Source organism: Oryctolagus cuniculus, chromosome 4 (genome assembly GCF_051225735.1).
Source record: "Oryctolagus cuniculus isolate XC-2025 breed Fujian yellow rabbit chromosome 4, ASM5122573v1, whole genome shotgun sequence".
In the NCBI taxonomy this organism is placed as follows: Eukaryota; Metazoa; Chordata; class Mammalia; order Lagomorpha; family Leporidae; genus Oryctolagus; species Oryctolagus cuniculus.
This window is the reverse complement of record NC_142870.1, coordinates 107,795,075-107,819,303: the sequence shown is the minus strand read 5'-3', so window position 1 is coordinate 107,819,303 and position 24,229 is coordinate 107,795,075. Positions and strand designations below refer to the sequence as shown.

The window sequence follows — 24,229 nt, the reverse complement described above, 5'->3', positions numbered from 1 at the left end:
AGACGAGATGAATGTAGAGTAAATCTTTTCAGTGGTTGAGCTGATGAGGCCCCTGATGAAATACCTAGAATCCTGGAATTTGATAACCAGCAGTTCCAAGTGGATTTTTTATGCCCTAAAGATTAGTCCTTCTGGAAAAAAAAAAAAAAAAGACATAAGAGGTTTTCAAAGCAAATTGTGTATGACTTTTTAAAAAATTACGTGGATTTCAGAAATTTTGACAGCAAAATAAATCTCTTTAATTTCATTTCCCAAGACCTTTCTGAAGTACTCTAAATAAAATAGGTATTTACTGTTCTGGGAACCTGTGTAGGAGAAAGCCTTAGGTGTATACAGTTGAAAATGAAAACCACTGGGTTAAAATTGTGAATCATTTGTGCTTGTATTGATGGTGATGCTGGCCCTCATTTGGTTGTAAGCTTTTGTACACACACACACTCACACACACTCGCACACACTCCCTTCCAGCCCTGTGAGTGTTCTTCTCTTTCAGTACGGCCCCTATTCTGATGTCTCGGAGATCACCACTGCTGCGGGGCCTCCTGGACAATGCAAAGCACCTTGTGTTTCTTTCACGCCCGATGGATGTGTCCTAGTAGGCTGGGAGGTAAGTTAGCCATGTGTTTCACATCATTTTTTGCTCCTTCCACTTTACCTTCAAACATAAGTAGTTACGAATAAGCCATAAAGCCCAAGTACATGTGGAGGTGTTATTTTTTTTTCTCCTTATGTGGTAATCTCCCTTGACACTTGCTTGTGTCATTTAGAACCGTGGATGTTCTACTAGCCAAGACTGAGAGGAAGTTGGGTGTCTCTTCCATGCTTTTCTTGTATATGTATTTGGAATATCCTGGGGCGCATTGCTCAAACATGAACACAAACCTGGGATGTTCTTCTCAGTGGAACTCCTGACTCCTTTCTGCTTTCCAGAGTCCTGAGAGCTCTGGGGCCGACATCTCAGAGTACAGGTTGGAATGGGGAGAAGATGAAGAATCCTTAGAGCTCGTTTATCATGGGACAGACACCTGCTTTGAGATAAGAGATCTGTTGCCTGCTGCCCAGTATTGCTGCAGATTACAGGTAGGTTGATGCCATGCAGACGGTGCTCACAAGGATGGGTGTTCCAAGAGAGACACGTTGAGAAGCCAGCACTAAGGCTCATGCCGGAGGCCACCAAGGGGACGGGGTGCGTGTGTGTTGTGGGGGAGTCATTTTAAATAAATTTAAATTTGGTTGTTTCAGTAGTTCACATTTAACTTCCGCATCTCTAGGTGGTCCCATGAGATAAGAAAAAAAATCCAGATTCTCCACTCCACTTCTCAGTGCTGTTGCATCTTGCTGTGTGTCAGATCGTTCAGTAAATGCTTAGTCCAAGGGGAGTGTGGCACATGTTCTTCGGGAAGGTGCCTTTTAACTACTAAAGTGCATATTTCCATGGGAAAGCCATTTAAAACTGACAAAAGACAGAAAATTCATACGCCACCTGCTCAGTGGCGCCAAAGCCGAATATCAGAGTAATTTGAGCTGCTCTGCTCACCTCTCACCTCCCAGTGACCATTACTGAGGCTCCACTGGAGACTCCAAGCAGAAGGAGGTCAGGAGCAGTTGGTTTTTAGCCTCACCCCGAAGTGTGTCATTAATCATGGCTTTACTTTTACTCTATTCACTTGAATCAATGATTTTCCCCTTTGTAGAGCTTCAGTTATACTGAGAGATAGGTGATTTGTTCGATGCTTTCCAGTTGTTCAGTAATATTTCTTGGGCACTACTTTGTGCCAGGCCCAAAGGATAATCAAGGAAGCTACAAAGAATAATCAGATGTGGTTGTTGACCTTGAAGAGTTCTGTTTTCACAGACATTTAGATTGGAACAGATAAAGAAGCAATGACGCCAGATTTAAGTTCCCACTAGATTTAAAGTATGGATCGAATTGTGTATTACAAGCACACTGTGCCTCTGGCCTCCTTGGAGAAAATACTCCCTTCATAAGCCAGTTTCCCAGATCAACTGTAGCTTTTCTGTTAAATTCTGTAGGCTGCACTATCTTAAGCATTTGTAATTAAACTCTTTTGTCACACACAGTCCTTCCTTCCTTGCGAATGGAGCACCTGGGATGTCATTAGCCCTTTGTCCATGAGTCATTGTCACAGCACATTATCTGATCTTCGTTTAACAGCGATGCTGAGTCATTGGGAAAAGGTTAAATTATGTGCCACACTCCCATACTTGGAACAAGGCAGGATATAAATAAAGAGCTGTCTGTCACCACAGCAAACAGCTTCACTCCACTGTGCCTTTTGCATTTCAGAGTCTCTTTAAAATGGTCTTTTTACCTTTCAGGGCATATATTGTCACTTAGTATTGACTGCTCCAAATTGCATTTTAAGATAAGAATAGAACCCACATAATAATCTTGCCTCCCTGAATTGACATCGGAAGTGGAAAATATTTGTAAACGTCTATGCTGATGAGTCAGATCCTGTGAAGGGGCTAGTCCTCCTAAGACAGCCACCACTGTGTTGAAGGGTATTGCCAGGAAAAATCTTCTACATCTCTGTTGGGTTCTTGGTATCTATAGCCATATGTGAAATATTTTCATTTGGCATTTCCATAAAGTCAGATTAAGTCTGAATATTCTTTTGAATATTTGATTCCTTATAAATGAAATCATTTCAGTACTTACTATGCTTTATCAAAATTAGGCAAAACATTTATGGTTTTCCTCAGGAATTTTTGATGTTTTTATTCTTCCTTAGGAATATTTTAGTTAAGAATTATCAAAGTGATTCTATTCATATGGAACATTTTGTATATTACAGGTATACTATTACTTAGTAAAACATACTTTAAAAGTTTTCTCTGAAAAGTAGTAACAGTAAATGGTATAAGTCAAGAAAAAATTTTCCAGACAGCCAAGCTAGTAAAAGAAGATAGAATCCTGGGTAGAAACCTAGAATAGAAAAAACAATATTGGAAAAATCAATAATATTTTAATCAAGTCTATATATAGTTTATAGTGTTATTATTGAAGATTTTATTGTTTTGATCATTATTCTATGGTGATGTAAAGTGTTAATATTAGAGAAAGTGAAGTAAGAGCAATGTGGAAATTTCTCTGTACCTTTTTTTTTTTTTTTTTTTTTTTTTTGACAGGCAGAGTGGACAGTGAGAGAGAGAGAGAGAGAAAGGTCTTCCTTTTTGCCGTTGGTTCACCCACCAATGGCCGCTGCGGCCAGTGCACCACGCTGATCCGAAGCCAGGAGCCAGGTGCTTCTCCTGGTCTCCCATGCAGGTGCAGGGCCCAAGCACCTGGGCCATCCTCCACTGCACTCCCTGGCCACAGCAGAGAGCTGGCCTGGAAGAGGGGCAACCAGGACAGAATCCGGCGCCCCGACCGGGACCAGAAACTGGTGTGCCAGTGCCGCAAGGCGGAGGATTAGCCTATTGAGCCGCAGCGCCGGCTCTCTGTACCTTTTTTGTAACTTTTCTGTAAGTCTAAAATTAGTTCAAAATAGTTTTGAAAAAGTAGGAAGAATGCTATTTCATTCATTATTTTCCCAGTGAGAAGAAAGGAAGCAAAGAACCTACTGTCAGCCTGACAGTCTGCCAGGGTTTTATTCCACTAGTTTAGTCTGTTTCTGTGAATCAGGTTTTACTATCCCCACTTCACATCTGAGAAAACAGGCTCAAAGAGATTAGCGTGCCTAAGATCACAGCTTTGTTAAATTGGGAACTAAACTCCACTTATAAAAGCTATGTCCTTTCTTTCTATTATATGGTGATACAAAGCCTGAAGTGACAGAAGTATCTGAGTATCTTATTTTTCTACTCCTGTGATAAATTTGTGTCCAAAAATAAAATCTCAAAGTAAGGGTGTGGGAGCTACGGTACAGCAGGCTAAGATGTCACTTGAGATACCCGCATGCTGTAGACAACAGGAAATATGGGAAGTGGAGTCAGGAAGGTCTGTCTTTTTGTAACTTCTTCGTGCGGTAGCAGGGCACTATCCCTGCCTAGCCAGGGAAGGGAAAAAAATTTTAATAAAATGTGTTGAACACATACTCTCTATTAGGTACAGTTTCAGTTCACAACAATGAGCCAGACAGAAGGCAGCCTTGTCCTTCCAAAGGTGCTTCGAATTGGGGACTAAATAAATAAAATGAAAGCTCTGCCGGCAACAGGTGGTAGGATGAAAGGAGCTAAGAAATGAGGGGGCTCACAGGGGCCGGGCACAGGGAGGGATCGCAGTGTGAAACATACAGTCAGAGAGGGGGCCCTGAGGGAGAGTAGCCAGCCGTGTGGATGTCTGGGACGAAGCTTTCCGGACAGAAGGAGCAAGTGGAGAGGGCCTGAGGTGGGAGCAGAGCGGCAAGGAAGCCGCTGTCCCTGGAGCAGGTAGCAGGTGTGAAGGCAGAGTGCCGGTGGATTTGTTTGAACTGTGGCGGTGAGCAGGTCTGATAGGATCTTCTAGGCTTTCATTAGGACTTCAAAGTTTATTCAGAATAAACTTCCAAATGAACTCTCCAGTTTACTTCTGAAGGAACTTGAACTGCAAATTCTGACTCATGTTTTAACATATATGGAGAAGCTTCAAAAAGTTTACGGAAAATAAGTCTTATGCTAAACATTACACACGAATTTCAGAGTGTTTTGCACTAAAATAAACATCTTTTTAATCACATTTTCCCACACGCTTTCTGAAATACCTTTGTAGTCTATGTGGCAAGGCTGACGCATATACCAGTGAGGAGGTCTTTACAACACGCAGTCAAGAAGGGAGTGTTCTTGGGCTAGAGTGGTCCTGGGTGTGCTGATGGCCTGGACGAGGGTAGGAGAGGAAGACAGGTATCCCAGGATGTCTTGGGGTTATAAGTGGAGTGACCTGGCAACAGGAAATTCAGTGAGGTTTTTTTGTAAGGAGAGACTAGGTGGAAATGAGGACTTGCGTAGACACTTGAGCCTTGGATGTTTCTTGACAAGCTTGTGGTAGTGTTCATTTGGCACTTGACGAGGTATGCTAGGCGGTATTTAAGCAAAGGTCTGAGCTACACATCTAGATTCAGAGTATGATAGGAATAGCATTTGGCTCCGAGACAAGATGAGATTTTCAGGAGTTTGAGCAGGGATGGAAAAGAGGGGAGGTGTCTAGGCACTGCAGCCCTGATGCCCACCAGCGTAACTAAATCAGAGTGATCCTAGCAGCCAGCAAAGGCAGTCGAGAAGAAGGAGCAGATAAGAGAGGAGGAAGAACAAGAATCCTGGTCCTGGAGACTAAGCAAATAAGTATTTGAGAAGCTGACAGAGTGGGCATTGTGCAGCAGGTTAAACCGCCACTTGGGATGCCCACATCCCATGTCACAGTGCCTGGGACTGGGTCCTGCCTCTCTTCCCATCCAGCTTCCTGCTACTGCGTCTGGGAGACAGCGCATGATGGCCTAGTACTTGGGTTCCTGCTACCCCTGTGGGAGACCTGGGCTCCTGGCTTTAGGCGCAGCCCCAGCCGTTCCAGTGATGGAAGATCACTCTGTTTCCTCTCTCTCCTCTCTCTCTTTTCCTTCTCCCCGCCCCCCTTACTCTGCCTTTGAAGTAAAAAATAAATATATAATAATAAAAAATAAAATAATATAAGAAACTAAAAAAGAACTAAAGGCGAAGGAAAAGTCAGCATTTGCTTGTCAATAAAGAAGGACAGATGAGAATTGTGATAGATGTGAGTTGTTCTTTCACATGGAAAACAGGCATCTTCTCTCTAGTCTATTTTTGCTGTTCTTGGGCAGCATGAGGCCTTAAAATCAGAGGAGGTAGATTCCAGTGTCAGCTTTGCCTCCAAACCTGAGGCCTGTGTTGTACTAACTGAATTCTCTCTGTAAAAGGCAGATAAGAACCCTGCTGTGTCTACCACAGCATGTTCTAAGCTGATGAATAAAGTAAAGTGGGCCCTGCAGGTAGGAAGTATTCCTTTAAAATTACTTTCTCCAGAGGTGGGATGGCCATGATGTCTTTCGCTTTATTAACAGAAAGATGTGATTGGAGAGCAGTCATTAGATTGAAGTGAATGTTTCCTAGAATTTATTCCTACCTGTATATCTAGCAATCAAATGTGTCCTTTGGGGTATTTCATGCTGGTAACACAGCAGCTTTGGGGTATGCTGATGTTGGGAAGTGACTGTTGACTTCCTGTTGTTTCTCAGGCCTTCAATCAAGCAGGAGCAGGGCCCTACAGTGAGCTTGTGCTTTGCCAGACACCAGCATCTGCCCCTGACCCCGTCTCCACTCTCTGCGTCCTGGAGGAGGAGCCCCTCAATGCCTACCCTGATTCACCTTCTGTGTGCCTTGTACTGAGCTGGGAAGAGCCGTGCAATAATGGATCTGAAATCCTTGCCTACAACATTGATCTCGGAGACACTAGCATTACCGTGGGCACTACTACCACCCACATCGTGAAAGATCTCCTTCCAGAAACCACCTACAGGTAAGTGCAAGAGAGTGGACATAAAGCTGCACCAAGACATCTGAGCACTCAATAGTAACAGAGCTGAAAATCTTGTATTGCTTGACACTTAATGAGTCAGTCACAAATTCACACCATCCCTAACTCCGAAGGAGGAATTTCACTGAGCACTTTAAATCAGTTACCCCTCCCGCCCCCGACTTGGTCACTTGGGTTATCACTTTCTTTGTCTTTCCACTGTAATTCATCTCACTCCGTGACCACCCTCTGTTCTGACCCATGGACTCAAAGCAAGACTCCACCACCATTCTGATTCCTCAAAGGCGGACTCCACGTTAGAGAGTGTGTGTGATACAGATTTTAATTGGGATTTTGCACGGAACACTTCCAGTGCACAGAATTCAGGTAACTTGTGCATTCTCTCTTTTCCCCAGACCTCTTTACCTGGGGCACTCTTTTTCTTACACATCTTTTTTCCTACCTCTCAGAATTGCCAGTTGTTTAGTATTGTCTCCATGTTGTCATGGGAAACAAAGTTTGTGGCTGAACAGGATTGTATCATTAGAAGACATGCAGGAACCACCTGTGGTTATTCAAATGTGCCTTAGCAGGGCATCTCCTTGAGTCACATGGAATAGTTTCCCAAGGAGATATAGAGGAGCAAGGAGTCACATTTGGGTCATCAGCTGTGTGTCTTTAGTCAAGTTACTTAACCTCTCTGTGTCTCATTGTCTTCTGTAAAATAAGAACAATAGTACTCACCTCATAAGCACGTTGTAAAGAATAAATCACCATTAAATGCTCCTAGGAGAACCCAGCAGCACATAGCAACAGTACAACATCGTCGTTAAGATGATCATGACTGTGGTTGGAATATGATTCTCCCCCCCCCCCACACCCCAGTCTTCAGTTTATGGTATTAAGAGGGTGGAAATATAATCCAGATATGCTATTGACAGGGCCTTTGGGAACTGACTAGATCCCTGTGGTGTGGTCCCCATGGTTAGATCCTGGTGGCTTTATAAGGACGGAGGAGTAGAGGGAGATCGATTTGCAGCTTAAAAAGGATTTATCATCTCACTTAATTTGGCTTTTCAAAACAGTATTGGTGGGCTTGCTTTTTTTTTTTTAAGCTTTTCATCCTGGCATATCACTCTTGGGCAGAGTACTGTACCCTGTGAGTCTTGAAAACACTATCCTTGCCTTCAGAGCACCCACAGATTTGGGAATACTTGCAATGTCAGATAATGGGTGATTATGACCTCCTTCCATGTTGAAAAGCACGTTGTGCTCAGAGTCCTAGTAGAGATTCGGAGAGGAGGACCTGTGGCTCACAGTGGTCAGCGTGGTTAGAAGTGGCACGTGAGAGAGCAGTTGAACAGGTGAAGAGGCAGGCCAGGAGCAGTATTTCATTTTTAGCCGTTTTGCCAATCCCAGGAAACGAGCTATCTTTACTCCTGTTTGTTAACTGTATACTAAGGGCCTGTTGTGTCCAGAGCACTCCAACCAGGTGCTGAGGAAATCAGAGGTGATTAAACTCAGACCTTGACCTTGGGTGATTTCCCAAGTGAGGACACTTTAAGAAAACCTGACCATGAGGTCAACCTCCGGGGGAAACTGCTCAAGAGAATGTCATCTCCCAGCTGTGTCCAAGGGACCGAGGGACCAGAAGTCCAGGGGGTTGTGTCGTTTTGTTCCCCCAGAGTCGAAGAGCTGGGGAAGAGCCACACTGGCCCAGGGACTCCCTCGAGGATTTTGTGTCTGCCTGACTCCTCTCTAACCCTAGCTCAGAGTAGACTCAGATCCTCAGGTCAGTCCTCTGAACATTGGGTGTTCAGGTCAAAAGGGTTTCTGGGGCAAGATGTTAGCTCAAGAATTTCACTTCTTGCTGTGGTGGCTTAGCTGATTTTAAAATTTTAAGATTTGCAAAAGAATGGCGCTAGAGGCATGTGGACTGTTATTGATAGGGGCACAGCCAAGATTTCCGAGGAAATCTAGATCTGAAGGAAAAGTTGTTGGGAATCATGGATTAAGGACTGGAATTCTCGGAGATCTCTTCTGCGTAAGTGGTTGACTTTAAGACGTGCTAGAAATGGTTTGGTAGTGTGGAAATATGGAGTGATGAGCTTAGATTTTGAGAGTAAAACCTCAACTCTGTTTAAAAATATTTAATGGAAGTAGCATAAATGGTTTAATATTAATGTGCCTAGGCTAGTACATTGAGCTGAGTATGAAAAGAAAGTCATATTGCGAAGATGTCACCTTTCTTTCTTTCTTTTTTTTTTTTTTTTGACAGGCAGAGTGGACAGTGAGAGAGACAGAGAGAAAGGTTTTCCTTTGCCATTGGTTCACCCTCCAATGGCTGCCGCGGCCGGCGCACCGCGCTGATCCGAAGGCAGGAGCCAGGTACTTATCCTGGTCTCCCATGGGGTGCAGGGCCCAAGGACTTGGGCCATCCTCCACTGCACTCCCTGGCCACAGCAGAGAGCTGGCCTGGAAGAGGGGCAACCGGGACAGAATCCGGCGCCCTGACCGGGACTAGAACCCTGTGTGCCAGCGCCGCAAGGCAGAGGATTAGCCTAGTGAGCCACGGCGCTGGCCAAGATGTCACCTTTCAACCTTACTAGATGACTTGGAGAATACCACTGAGACAGGTTGCATGAAAATTGGATAGCTTTCATTCTAAAAGACAAATCGTTGGTTCTAGTCAAATTGTGTTCTTGTCCAGAAAAACAAAATTAGGCCAAAGTCTTTGCTGGCCAATCAGTAAATTATAAATTGTATATCTCATTCAAGATATTACAATATTCATATTTAAGACCAACCTTTGACAGCTTTAGGAATTTAGTTTCTGTAGTATATAACTAAATACTGTATAGCAGAACACTGGGCAACATGAAGTCCTGTTCTTTTATGTTTCAAAAATACAACTGTGGTAATTATAGTGAAATACAAAATGAGCATTTCAAGGAACTAAGGATATAATTTCAGTCCAATCAACTCCAGCCTCACCTTTCTCTTTCCTATAAATTGGTTAAAATATAAGTGAACAGATCATAATGTTCTAGATAAAAATTGTAGAATGAAACATTTTAAACAGGCACACGGAGCTTGTATCAAAGACTTGGTTCCTTGTGTGTGTTTTAAACATCAACAATTACACATTGTGCCCACACCCCATCCATTGTTTGTATTGCCAGGACAAGATTGTGCACCTCTCTGGTAAAGTTTTTTTTTTTTTTTTTACTTATGTATTTGAAAAGCAGAAGCACAGAGAGAGAGAGAGAGAAAGATCTTCCATCCACTGGTTCACTCCCCAAATGGCCACAACAGCCAGAGCTGGGCTGACCTGGAGCCAGGAGCCAGGAGCTTCTTCTGGGTCTCCCACATGAGCACAGGGGCCCTAGCTCCTGGGTCATCCTCCGCTGCTTTCCCAGACACATATGGCAGGGAGCTGGATTGGAAGTGGAGCAGCCAGGACTTGAACTGGTGCCAAAATGGGATGCCCGCTCTGCAGGCGGTGACTTAACCCAATATACCACAGAGCCAGCCCCTCTGGTAATCTTCTGATGCCGAAAAGACTTTCAGTGAACATGTCCTTTCTCCCGTGGTGCCGGCAGAGCTACCTGTTGGCTTGCTAACACATCCTGTATGAAATTGGGTTGGAAGGGCAATGCTGTTTTTAAAGACATTGCTTTCAAGTTTAGAACTGAGTTTGGAATTGCATTTGTGTTTTGGTTGGAAGGCCAAAAAATAAATGATTAAACTTGGAGGCACAAGTTTGCTTTGTATGTATCTGCCAACAGTCACAGGCCTGGCAAGCCGAGACAGGTGTTCGATCACCTGATGTCACCCTTTCGGGCCCTGGCTTGAGCATCCCTAGTGTACAGGCAGAGTTCCATCCTCTGCTCACCAGGCAGTCACTTCTACTTTAGAGTGACTTTCTTTTCCAGTGTCTTACTTACACTTTGTCAGGTCTCAGCCTGTAAAACCAGCTTGACCTTGGTACTTTCCTCTAGAGCAATGATTCTCAAGAAAGTGTGGTCTCAAAACCAGCAACATGAGCACCACCTGAGAACTGGTTAAACTGCAAATTCTCAGGCCATACCCCAGCCCTCTTAATCAGAAATTCTAAGGGTGATGCCTCACCCTGGGCTTCAGTTAGCCTTCTGGAAGATTTTTGATGCATTTTGAAATGTGAAAACCTCTGCCTACCAACAGTGATTCTTAAACGTCGCTGTATGTGAGTTGCCTGCAGAACTTGGCACTGTACCTACATGGGAGCCCTGCTTTGGAAACTGTGGCTTGCCAGCATCCGCTGTCTCCCCTCACTGTGCTCATATCTGATTGTCTTCATCAGCGTGGTTCTCTACAACCTCCTCAGCCCTCTGCTGCAGGTACTTTCTGTTTCTCGATGACCCAGACCTCCAGGAAAGGCCTGGCTGGCCCAGAGCAGAGCAGGGCTGTGCCACCTTCCTCATTCTCCAGGATAGGCAGTTGGGAAGGTTGCTTAGATTACTTATTTTGGCAACCTCTTTATATGGTTGACTCACTCTAGCTGGCAAATGACTACAACTTCAAGTAGATTTGTTTGTTATGCTGCTTTGTGCTTTTTGTCCCAAGTCAAAGGGGGATGAAAATAATTGATTGAATCTTACTATATAGGAACCCTCAAAAAGCTCATTGGAAATACATATGATAAGAAAGCTACACATAGATTTCAAAAATTGGTTTGCACATTTGTAAACTTACCCTTTTTAATTCCACAATTCCAGGAACTTTTTGAGGTAGCCCCTCATGAGAAGCACTTCCGCTGGGCTGCCAAGATGGGCTGTTCAGAGGAACAGGAGGAGTGAGGCTGCTGTGGTTAAATCTAGGAGCCTTAACTTTCTGCCTCTGTGACCTCCATAAGTTTATCTAGGTTCTCAGTTTCCTGAACTGTAAAATGGGAATAATAATTTTAGCTCCCTACTAACAGAGCTGTTGTGTGTTTTTAAATAAAATTTTCAGGTCTATTACTGATCTCAGAGGGGAGGCAGTTGCCGGAGTGAGTTTCTTGAGTTCTTTTCCTCAGCTTAGTATAGAAATAAAAAGCCAGGAAACAATTTGCAAAGAGGCAGAAACCTTTATTTGACAGAATAGAAACTTTTATTTGATTGGCAAGCAACAGAAAAAGCATCTGGTTGGAAAAGAGACCAAGCAGGGTGCCTGAGCAGGAAGTGTCTCGGGTTTTTAAGGCATTACTGTTTTTTTTTCCCCCCATTGGATCATTCTGTGGGGGTGCCCGTTGGACAAGGATTTCACATACTGTATGTTGATTGGCTTGGGGCTCATGGAGATAGCGGGAGTGGGGGGGCCTCCTGGAGACTGCCTGTCTCCTCCTCAGGGCCTCAGCACCCTCCCCTGCCAGCTCTGGGTGGAAGATTGTAACCACCCTGAAGGTGTGAGTTAAAACCGCAAGGTCACACAGGCAGCCTAAGAAACTATTAGTGGGGGAGATGCCAGTCGGTCTGGAGACAGGCTTTCCAGCCACAGCTGGCAGCCTGCTTGTGAAGGACACTACCCATGTCTGAGGGGCCCACAGACCACCCCAACCCCGCAGCCCCACTGGACAGCCCAAGGTCCCTGGTGTGGGGACTTGGCACGTAGTAAGCGTTCAGTAAGTTACCTGGTTGCGTGTGGCAGGGAAGAGCGTGATTGACGTGTCTGTGGAAATCCGGTGTTACCCATGAAGCAGTGCAGCACATTTATGGTTTTTTCCCCCAGTCAAGGCAGGATGAGAGAAGACAAGTCTGTGCCTGGAGTTGGGGTGGCAGCACTGGTTCCCGAGGAGCTGCAGGAGAAGGAGCTTGGTTGAAGGCCAGCTCTGGTTCCCCATCCAGAAAGCTTTCTTGGAAGGGCTTTATTCTAAACACATCATTCCCCGCCCAGAGGGATTTTCTGTATTTAAGCTATGACTTTATGCTTCTTTTGAAGTTGTCTGATGATTATCCTCTTCTTGCGTATTTTCTTAATTTGTTGATCAGATAGCAGGCTGGAGCGGGGGAGGGAGGAACTATAAAAAGGCCAGGTGGACATTTTGCCTCGCAGTGAAGAAGCTAATGAGAACTCCTGCATCCTACTTAGGAGAGCCTGGATTTGAATCCCAGCTCCAGCTTCTGATTTTTAAGATTTATTTATTTATCTGAAAGTCAGAGTTACACAGAGAAAGAAGGAGAGGCAGAGAGAGAGAGGGGTCTTCCATCTGCTGGTTTGCTCCCCAATTGGCCGCAATTTCTGGAGCTGTGCCAATCTGAAGCTAGGAGCCAGGAGCATCTTCCGGGTCTCCCATGTGGATGCAGGGGCCCAAGGACTTGGGCCATCTTCTACTGCGTTCTCAGGCCACAACAGAAAGCTAGATCAGAAGAGGAGCTGCCGGGACTCGAACTGGTGCCCATATGGAATGCCAGCACTTCAGGCCAGGGCCTTAACCCACTGTACCACAGCACCAGCCCCCCCCCCAGCTTCTGATTAAAGCCTCTCTTTGATGTGCATCCTAGGAGACAATGTTGATGGCTCATGCTACCCATGTGGAAGATTTTCAGCTTAGGTTGCAGCCATTGTGGGCATGAAGTGAGTGAGCCAGTTTATGGGAGCTCTGTCTGTGTTCTTCAGCCCTTCGGCCTCTCAAATTTAAGTCCATGTTTTGCTGCTGGTTTTTTTTGGGGTTTTTTTTTGTTTTGTTTTTTTGTTTTTTTTTGTTTTTTTTTACCCCAGCCATTGCCTGAGTCTCCACAACCCACCCCCACTCCCAGCATCCATTGCACTGGGATGGCCAGTCATGATAAGGGGAGGAAGTCATTATGCTTTTACTGTATTTAGTGTTGGACATTTGAGTGTGTGTATGCATACAAAATGTGCTGTAGAGGGCTGTGATCTAAAGCAGGAATGCATCTGGCATCTGGAATTAGATCTATCGTAATTGTAATACAATACCTGTATTGTAATTCAGTCAAAATCTATCCAGGATATGCTTCTGAATTTGATTTATTTCTCCAATATTATTAATGTATTGATGGATATTGCAGACTGCTGGAAACTTGGAGCAATTGATCCTGGCAAGATAGAGTTTGCTCAGGGTTGCATCACTTCCCTAAATTGGAATGCAAAATTCCATTTCGCTTGTACTTAATTTATGTAGCTTAAGATTAAAAAAAAAAAAAAAAAAAAAAACTGAGATCAGGAAAGCCTGGACAAAAAAGCAAATGAACTGCAGACACCTCTATTGCAATGTCAAGATTAACATGTTACTTCAGCTAAAGAGAAGACTTCTCGGGTTTGGGTTTGGGATACATTTTAATAAAACTTGAAAATCACCTTTGATTTTTCTGAAGTGGAAATTGTTGGAATTAGAATTGTTCTTCAAGTTATTGCTTGTTTTGCTCATTATTCTTGTGTCACCTCTCCCTGGGATTAGGTGTTGGTTTTCACCCTGTAACAAAACGGGTTGCCTCAGTCCTTCCTTAGCCTTTTCGGACTCCTATGCCCAGAGTTCTTATTATTTTTCCCAGAATGTAACAGCACATTACCTCATGTTATCTGTTCTCCAGTTCTATTCCAATTGTCAGTTTTCCTTTAGTATTAGAACTGATTAATGCCTACTTCATGTATCAGCTATACAGGAAATTGTGTTTTGGTAAGAATGTGTTGAAATGAGTACTTTAAAATGTAGGCAGTTGATGTCTGAACGAAACATGGTCTGAGAAAAGTGAACACTGGTTGACTGGTGAGTGTCTGCTGCATTGAAAGAATGGTTTCAATTAAGATCATCTTTTGTTTGGCTATGATGGACGAGAATGGCGTGTCAGAATACATAGAGCCCTTTGAGCCCAAAAGGGCCCAGTTCATGTTCACAGTGCTTTGTCTCGATTGTGCAGACCAGTGCGCAGGACTAAACTGAGGCAAGCTTCAGGTGTAAAATAGACCAAGTAATTTCTACTTTTCGGGGTCAGGGTAGAAATAAAAAGCATTGTTGTAAAGGTCCAACCTAGGCTTCAACATCAAATAGCCTCTGTGTCATTTAGATCAAGTTAGTGAAGGTCTCTGAGATTAACTTCAGCTTCCTCATCTCTAAAAGCAGAGATCATAAGAAGACCTTTTGAAAGGTTCAAGGAAAATGGAATTAAAAGCTAAATTTGTTTTAATGCACAAATATTGAAATTGTGTACTTTTTTCATAATGCACATTGTCCATGAACTTTTTGAAGCTCCCGTCCCAGTTCCCATTCTATCTGAGTAGCACATTCCCTGGCAGAGGACAAGTCTTCGGTGCTGTTTGCTGATGGTGGTTGTCACTGTCATTTTTATTTTTTAAACTTCTCTCCCTCTCCATTCTGAAGATGGTTTTTTTAAAAAAAAAAAAATCTCACATCTGCTTAGGTCACTGAGATTCAGGCTTGAGATGTCTACATCCCAGATCAGAGTATATGGTTTGAGTCCCTTCTCCTTGGCTTCCAATCCAGCTTCCTGCTGATGTACATCCTGAGGGGCAGCAGAAGAGTACTTAGATCCCTGCCACACACACGGGAGACCCAGAGGGAGTTCCAGGCCCCTGGCTCTAACCTGGCCTAGTCCTACCTGTTGGAGACATTTGGGGAATGAATCAGTGAATACAAGAGCATGGTTTCTCTCACATACGCTCTCTCTCTCTGTCGCTGATGCCAGCCTGGCCCATACCTTGCAGTTGCAAGCATTTGGGGAGTAAACCAGTGAACAGAAGATCTTTCTTTCTCTGCCTTTCAAATAAAAACAGAAATAAAAAAGAAGTTGATCGTTTTGACTGTTGTTGGGTCAGTGGCTCAAACGTCTAGGAAGGAGAAACATAGATGGCAGCAGCAGATCACTCGTGTTTTAAAGTGAGGGGATGGCAATCACACAGCTCACCTGGAGATGCACTGCTGTGCTGAGCACCGTGCCGTTCCTCGTGCACATGCCACATGTGCTTTCTTCACTATTGGAAAAGAATAACAGCCTCGAAAGAAGTCACAGGGCGAATAACTCCATAAATTAGCCCTTTAGGGGTCACCAAAGTGCTTTTGGCCACCATGAATCCTTTTCTGCTTCTATATCCCTTAAATAATCCTGTTTTTAAATACATTAAAGAACATCATACTATTTCCATTTTAGAGATAAGGAAATTGTTGCTTCAGGTGTTCTGCCCCTGGTCCCTATGAACAAAACTCCCAAAGAGCTATGCTGTAGAAGAGAAGTTAAAATGCTACCATGTTTTTTGTGATGGTGTGTGTTTGCCTAAGTCTAATGTCAAATGCCCAGCAAACACTTCTCAATAATAGGTCAGACAACCATAGAGCTGGGGATGTAAGGAATGCAGTACTTACCCAAATATTCTGGCAGCTTTGGGGGAAATAAATGAATTTACAAAAGAAATCAAAGCATCATGATACTTGTTATCTTCAAAACCAACTTTTAATTCATATAAATGAGTCAGAGCTCTTAGTTTTCTTTTTTTCTTGAACAGAGCAAAACAGCAATCCAAGTGGCCCATGACCTCCCTTTCTTTTGGGTATTAAAGTAGCCAAGGAATTTCTGGGCTGCACAGAGCAAAGAATAGGACCACATGTGGGACTCAGGCCAGCCTGGCTCTGAAGGGCTGTGGGCCAACAGACAGCACAGAGGGTCTGGGCCCCCTGGACTCTAGGAATTCCTGTGCCTAGAAAAACAGGAAGTGGTGGAATTTGTTCCACCACTGAAAGAAGACTAAGACTTGATGTCTGTCCTAATTCTCTTTTCCTGAGCAGGGAAAAGAGAAAAGTCACTTCTGCATCCTAATAGCCATGTATTATAAGAGATTTTCTCTCTCTAGTTGCAGAAAGATCAGTTAACATTCCAATCACAGGGGTGAAAGAGCCAAACTCAAAAACAATTTTGCACAACTCACGTGGGAGGTCGGGAAGAGTTTATTTTCGTCTTCCAATGCAGGACTGAGAAACCAACGTTGCTTTATCTTGAGAAGAGCCCAGGTAGCCCCTGGTCAGATGCTCATAGTGGAGTTTTTCTGTGCTTCATGGTTGATAAGTATTGGCCATGTTCCCAATTAGGAGACAGATACCCATCTAGTTTTAGGTGCTAGACAAATAGCTGTTGAGAACACTTGTGTGCAGGCTTCCGTGTGAACTATTAATTTCCCTTGAGTAGATACCTAGAAATGGGATTACTGGGTCATGTGGTGACTATATATTCATCAGAAAACTGTTTTCCAGTGTAACTGTACCATTTGGCTTTCTCAGCAGCAGCACAATGAGTGTCAGTTGCTCCTTAACCTTCCCAGCACTTTCTTTACATGATGGTATCTCAGTGTGGTTTTGAATTTTGTATTTTTATTTTTTTTATTAATTAATTTCTTTATTTGAAAGAGTTACACAGAGAGAGGAGAGGCAGAGAGAGAGAGAGAGAGAGAGAGAGAGGTCTTCCATCTGATGGTTCACTCCCCAGTTGGCCACAACAGCTGGAGCTATGCCGATCCGAAGCCAGGATTCAGCAGCTTCCTCTAGGTCTCCCATGCAGGTGCAGGGGCACAAGGACTTGGGCCATCTTCTACTGCTTTCCCAGGCCACAGCAGAGAGCTGGATCAGAAGTGGAGCAACCGGGACTAGAACCGACGCCCATATGGGATGCCAGGCCAGGGCATTAACCTGCTGCATCACAGCGCTGGCCCCTCAGCATGGTTTTAATTAGCATTTTCCTTGGGCCAATAATGTGGACTATGTCTACATGTACTGACCACCTGTGTATCTTCTTTGAGGGAGAGACTGTTCTAGCCTGTGCCTGTGTTTTCTTTTTGTTGTTTTGTTTTCTTACTATTGAGTCTTTGAGTTATCTTTATACATTGTGAATACTAATTCTTTGTCAGATAGCATAATTTGCACACATTTTTCCCAGTTTGTAGCTTGTTTTCATTCTCCAAACAGTACAAAAAGCTCTTAATTTTTATGAAATCCAGGTTTTTCTTTTGTCCCTTATCATGCTTTTTACATCATGTCTGAAAACCTTTTCACCTCTTATAGATAATGACTTTCTCCTGTGTTTTCTTCTTAAAAATTTCATAGATTGTGGTCCATTGAATGGCTTCCACGCTTTGTCAAAAATCAGTTGGCCATATTTGTGTAGGTTCGTTTCTGGAATTTCTGTTCTGTTGTGTTGATCGAGGTGCCTATCTTTACAAGTACTTTACCACTGTTTTGATTGCTGTGGCTTTCGAGTAAGGCCTAAGGTCCAATACTGTAATTTTTTTCTGTCTTTATTCTTATTTTTCAAATTTGTGTTACCTGTTTTAGTCCCTTTGCCTTTCCACACAACTTGTAGAATAAGCTTGTAGAATAAGTATCTCCTAAGACTGCAGCTGGGACCTTTGGCCAGGGGGTGTTGCATTATCCCTGTAGAACGATTGGGGAGAGAATTGATGTTTTTACTGTGGAGAGTCTTTGAAACCATGAATACTGCATGACTATGAGTGTTCTCAATCAAAACATCAAAAAATTTTTGAAATCCATGCATAGTTCTTTGGTAATACGTGTCTTCCACATATTATGAAAAAAATGCTTTTGCACTGAAAATTTTCTTGCACCAAAATAAACTTAGACTTTTTATTCCATTTTTGTCTCTCTTCACTTAGGTAGGTCTTTAGTATTTTCAGCAGTGTGTTGTAGTTTGAGTTTTATTTCTTTGCTATGTCTGAGGTTTGTTTTGATTTGCTCTTTTACACTCCCTGGGATTTCTGGTAACTGGTGTTAACTGGGAGTGGTGAGACTAGACACCCTAGTCCTGTCTCCAGGGAAAGCAGTTAGTCTTTCACCATTAGTTTGGTGTTAGTTTTAGGTATTTCTATAGATGCCTTTTTTCAGGTTGAAGTTCCTTTCTACTTCTACTTTCCTGAGAATTTCAGTTAGGAATAAAAGTTGGATTTTGTGAGATGCATTTTCTGTGTCAATTGATAGGATCATGTGTTTTTTCCTCTGAAGACAGTGTGATGAGACTGCCTAACAGCTGAGCAAGCAGGGAATGGAGAGAAGGAAAGGAGAAAGGAGGAATAGGGGATTCCCCACTCTGAGCGTCCAGAGACTCCTTTCCTACCCACTCTGAGCCAGGCTTTTCCTGGAGTTCTCTCCATATACACGGCCACTCCTGGATTTAGGCTGTGATGAGTCTAGGCAGTGGTAGGATGGAGGGGGAAGAATCCTTAAACTTTCTGCTCGTCTGAAGATAATGCAGGTTTTATACGTCCCCCAGTATTCCAGCTACTCTACTTTTCAGAGTTCTTAAATAGCTGCACCCCTGTCCCTAGGTTTCATAAATGTACTCTGTGATGGGGTAGACTAAGCCCACTCTGCTTCACCCAGAATTAACATTTGTTTTATTCTTTACAGTCCACAGCCATATTATTCGGTTGACTTCCTGACTTATGTAATCTTTAACCTTTAGGCTATTTTGAGGACATTTGATAGATTTCATTACTGTGACCGTTATTTCCTATTTAAATATAAAACAACTATGGCTGTAAATGAGAAGTACATGAAACTAAATTACATGAATATTTTAAATTGATCTCTAAGAATATCTCTTGGCCATATTTTTCATTTTCTTGTGTTTTGAAACACTGATAAAATTCACATGCAGTTTACATCTTAAAACTTGGCACCGCAGCGCCCAGTGAGCGCAGTGAGATGCCTGCATACCTAGTAAGGGGCCTGGGCCCGGGCCTGGTGGGTTCTGCAGAAGGGTTGCTGGCAAGCTGTGAAGGGATGAGACGTGCACCTGTGAGTGATGCTGCTGCTTCGGTCACGTTGCAGGTTGTGTAAGGAAACAGAGTGTTAGGGAATGTTCATATTGTGCAAACGAGGAGGAAGCTGGGGAGAGCTTTGGTCAAGCAGCAGAGGAGGAATGCCCCTGCAGGCTTGTGCAGGTCCCTGAAGGCCAGGAAGACGCCAGCTTCCCCAGCAGTGCTGTCCTGGTCCTGTTCAGTGACGTTGGAGGATGTTTCCGTCAACCAGTAGGGAAGTAGAGGAACTAGAAGTAGGAATGATCTTCCCACTGAACCCGTTATGTGTATGTATGTGTATGTCTTATGTATAAGACACTTATAAAGACTTAAATTGAGCAATAAATATACCACTGTGGTAACTTTGAAACAAATACTCTGTCATGTGAGTATTCACAGAATTAAAAACTTAAAAGACTTAATGGGTTAATTATGAAATAACATTTTATATGCACATTTTAACTCTTTCAGTTCCTAAGCTGTGGGCAGTGTTAACATATCTTTATTACCCATAACACTGTGCACATCCTAAGCAACCAGTTAGGAGTCTTGCTCATCTAAATGACATCCTGTGACTAGTAATGTTGGCAGTCTTAGCTCTGGTCGTGGACCTGTGGAGACTGTTGGGTGAAGCTGGCAAAAGGGAAAGGTGAAATGTCCTATTGTGAGGGGCTGGCACTGTGGCACAGTGTTAAGTAGTGCCCATGACACCAGCACCCTGTGTAGGAGTGCTAGTTCAAGTCCTGGCTGCTCCACTTCTGCTCCACTCCCTGCTGCTGCACCTGGGAAAGCAGCTGAAGGTGGCCCAAAGTGCTTGGGCTCCTGCCACTGACATGAAGATCTGGATGGAGTTTCTGGCTGTTGGTGACAGCCTGGCCCAGCTTCAACCATTGTGGCCATTGAAGAAGTGAACCACTAGATGGAAGATCTGTCTCTCTCTCTCTCTCTCTCTCTTTCTCTCTTTCATTTCCTTTCTCTTCGTAATTCTTCCTTTAAATAAATAAATCTGTAAAAAAAGAAAATACGTTCTATTGGAGAATCGTGGCTGTTTGTTCTTAGCTCTGAAGGAGACTGATTTTTGTTGAATTTACTCCTTGTAACCCATCTAGTTCCAAAACTGACTTTGAGGTGGGTACAGGGTGGCTAGAATAAAATGTAAAAACTGTTTTCAGCATGTCCTCTCAGACAGCAAGCCTTATTTATTTATTTATTTATTTAAATAATTTAGGGATATTATACCAGTATACGTTTTTTGCTATTACTTTTTGGAAGAGGAAGTATACTCTCTCCTCTGAGCTACCTAGTTCTCTGTTTATATAGTCTTGAGTTACTTTATGTAGTTGTTATTATTATTATTCCATGATAACTGCTTTAGGGGCAAGTAATAAATAATCCATTCAGTGTTTATTTCGAATGAAAAATTGCTGCTTCTTAAACCTGTATAACCTGTATTTTTTTCCCCTTTCTCCAGGATCAGAATTCAGGCTATAAATGAAATTGGAGCTGGACCATTCAGTCAGTTCATTAAAGCCAAAACCCGGCCATTGCCGCCCCTGCCTCCTCGGCTCGAGTGTGCTGCAGCCGGTCCACAGAGCCTGAAGCTAAAATGGGGAGACAGTAACTCCAAGGCGCACGCTGCCGACGACATGGTGTACACACTACAGCTGGAGGACAGAAACAAGAGGTAGGGGCCGCTGAGGGGCACCTGCAGCCCCGTGGGGTGAAACTTCGTTCTTGTGTGCTTGCTGTTACTCTGAAACACTCTTCTCCCATTCCAAGGTTTCCTGTGCGTTTGAGTCCCACATTATATACCCGAAGTCACACCCTCCACTGTGCAGTTTCCGAACATCCAAAAAATCCTGGTTTCCCTACATGTGATAATAAATGTGGTGTTTTTCCTTTCATAAAACCAAATAATGGAAAGAAATGTTCTAAATAGAAAATTGTCAAATTCAAGTCCACACTGTGTAAAAGTGTGCTATTCGTCACGAGTGCTGAGGGAATTAAGACTCTGGAAGAGATGTTACCTTTTTAAATATTCAGTAGCCATAAGGACAAACATGTTTACCAGTCCAAAATAGCGGCTGGTGATATACAGATGGGGTTTGTACTCGGTAACTATGGGCACTGTAATATCAAATTAGCCTGGGCAAATAGGAGATTCTTTTTAAGACTCCGTGCCCAGGAAACACTCTCGGCTCTAGAAATCAAATCCAGCCTTTGGTGTAGTATTTGTTTAACCTAACCTCATTTCCTCTGAATATGGCTGATGAGAAGATAGGCAGCTAAACTCTGTTTAGGAATAATCAGCTGCCAAGCAAGAGTTAATGGCGACAGAATGTTCTGCTGCCCAAAGCCCTAATCAGAGAATCAGAGAACCAGGTGGAGAGAGAGGCTGGCTCAGCAGCATAAACCAGACAGTGATGGAAGATACAGCACGCTGCTGCTTGCCTGTGTACCTGCCGAGGCACAAAACCAGTGTTAGTATAGAAATGTTTAAGCATTTCTGTCATCTCCTCCTTTGCACATTACCCTGTTCTGTTCTTTACACGGGGAGTCTGTTCTGGCTTCCATAGAACCCCCTTCTCCAATCTCCAAGCTCACATTGACTTGAGTGTAGTGGAGTCTAGTGGGCTTTCAGTGGAGACCAAGATCAAGAGAAACACAAGGCCCTGCACCTTGATGTAAGGTAGCCGCTCACAGATGGTCCTGGAACATCAGTACCTCAGGGGAAAAGTGCTCTGGGACCTTAGAAGAATCAAGGTTCTTGAAGGAGGTGACTTTTGAACTTGACGTTGAAGGACGTAGCAAACAAGTAGTTTGATAAAAGAAGAACCAAAAGTGATTGTCCTGTTGGAGACCAGTTGTGGTTTTGGAAGCCCAGAGACAGGAAGGCTTCTTGTGATGTGCTCATTGAAAAATTGTTTTATGCATACAATAGAATTTTATTCAGACTTAACAAAGAAGGAAATCTTGTCACATGATATAACATAAAGCTTGATAAAAGAAGCCAGCCACAAAAGGGCAAATGTTGTATGATTTCACTTATATAAGTTATCTAAAGTAGTAAAATTCAGAAAACCAGAAAGCAGAATGATTGTTGCTAGTAGGGGCTAAGGGAAGGAAAACAGGGAGTTGTTTAATGGGTATAGAGTTTTAGCTTTGCAAGATGAAAAAGTTCTAGAGATATATTTTAGAGAGGACTATTTGTGCATGGGCAAGAGATTGTACTTTTATTAACAAACACTGTTTGAGTGCCTACCATGAGCAAAAAGTGGCTAAAGTTGTTTGCTCTGCACCATGAATGCGACTAGCTGTTCTCCCCTGAGTTCAATTTTGTCAGCTTCAAATAGATTAGGACCTTCCCTCCTCCCATCCCCAATCCTCACTGAGAACTGGTCACTTGGGCTTTGCAGAGGTACTTCGAGCCTTCCCTAAATTGTACAGTGGCGTTGGTACTCTACTGCGTGTCACCTGATAGAGGACCAGGTAAAACCAGTGATGAAACTGCCTCCTTGCTCATTGGAAATTAAACGCATCCTTACATATGCACAAGCTCACAGGTCTTCCTGTGCTGTGTGCCTCTGGATGTGTTCTCACGGGCTCGCTACTTTATCGGCTGGGAATTCCTCAACTGGAAAGGGCTGATGAACAGGTGTTAGAACTGGCAGAAATTATGATTAAATATATAAAGCTAGCATTGGGGGAAATTTTTAAAGTAGCCTTAACATTTTACTGCCCAGGGGTTTGCCTTCATTTGGTGGCACAGAGAACTTTCCACAAAGAGTACCATCTAGTTGTCCTGTACTGTTAACAGAAAAGAAGTGAAGCACAGAAACATGGTTGGGGAATCAGGATTAGAGGTTCCTGTCTCGCAGGGCTCTGCCTCCATGCTGCCTCCCAGAGTGTGTAAAGTGGTGGCTGTGCACCACTCCAGGCACCCCCAGCTCGCTGCATGCCCACCCTGTGCGGTGCCTCGGGCAAAGAGCTAGAGAGACTTGTGGTTTGAGCCAAGGTTTTCCATGATCCAGAGGGCCCCTGGTCACAGAACAAAAGCTGCAGGAGCACTTGTATGCTGTCATGAGACATTTCAATATGCCAGAGGGACGATAGTGCAGAATTTGGTGATCAATACATGCTCTTTGCTCCAAAGAAAAGCCCACAGCTCACCTTATTAATCAAATAAATGACATGCCTAAATTTAAATGGCAGTTTAAGAAAACTCTCCATTAGGAACGGTATTTTTCTTAATTTTATGAGCTGGAGTCCAAATTTATCTTTTTAAAATTAGGTTTGTCAGTGTTCTCAGAAAGTTATTAAAGTGATGGAAATATAGAGCATAATAAATTCTCATTCTATTTGTGGAATAATCTTCCTGGGATTTAATAAGATGAAAACAGCCTAATTTTAGTCTGAGGATGACCTTCCAGTGTCTTGAAACTGAACTCTTATAGCAAATGGCCCCTTGACTCTGACCTTGGATCTTGACTCACAAGGATCAGAGAGAAGCAGTTTGAGTTGGATGATCATGATTATTCCTAGGGTAGTGTTTTTAATCCAGTCTCCTTGGGTTCTTCAGGCTTGTGCCTGGCTTCTCTGTTTTAAAGGAAGGTCAGAGTCTGCTTCCCAAGTATTAACTGTTTTTATTCATTGAGCTTGTTGCCAGAGTTTTTAATTGTGGTTCTTAGAGAAAATACACATAAGTCTTTGGCATGTAAGTTAATTTCATTAGCTTAGGGGCTGGCATTGTATTGCAGTGGGTTAAACCACTATCTGGCATCCCACATGGGTGATGGTTCGAGTTCCAACTGCTCTACTTTCCATCCAGCTCCCCACTAATGTGCCTGGGAAAGCAGCAGAAGATAGCCTAAGTGCTAGGATCCCTGCCACCCATTTGGAAGTCCAAGATGAAGCTTCTGGCTTCAACCTGGCCCAGCCCCAGCCATTGTAACCATTTGGGAAATG

At 43.4% G+C, this 24,229-nt stretch overlaps 1 protein-coding gene across 14 annotated transcripts in view; it reads left to right on the top strand.

The window, feature by feature from the left end:
* FNDC3B (fibronectin type III domain containing 3B) overlaps nucleotides 1-24,229 on the top strand; it is a 360,686-nt gene that overhangs the window by 304,957 nt on the left and 31,500 nt on the right. For all 14 annotated transcript variants that reach the window (XM_070072505.2, XM_008266495.5, XM_089330934.1 and 11 more), the window contains 4 exons: nucleotides 494-607; nucleotides 931-1,080; nucleotides 6,192-6,472; nucleotides 20,736-20,948. In XM_070072505.2, the coding sequence (XP_069928606.1) occupies nucleotides 494-607; nucleotides 931-1,080; nucleotides 6,192-6,472; nucleotides 20,736-20,948 (758 nt within the window). The remainder of the gene's footprint in view (nucleotides 1-493; nucleotides 608-930; nucleotides 1,081-6,191; nucleotides 6,473-20,735; nucleotides 20,949-24,229) is intronic.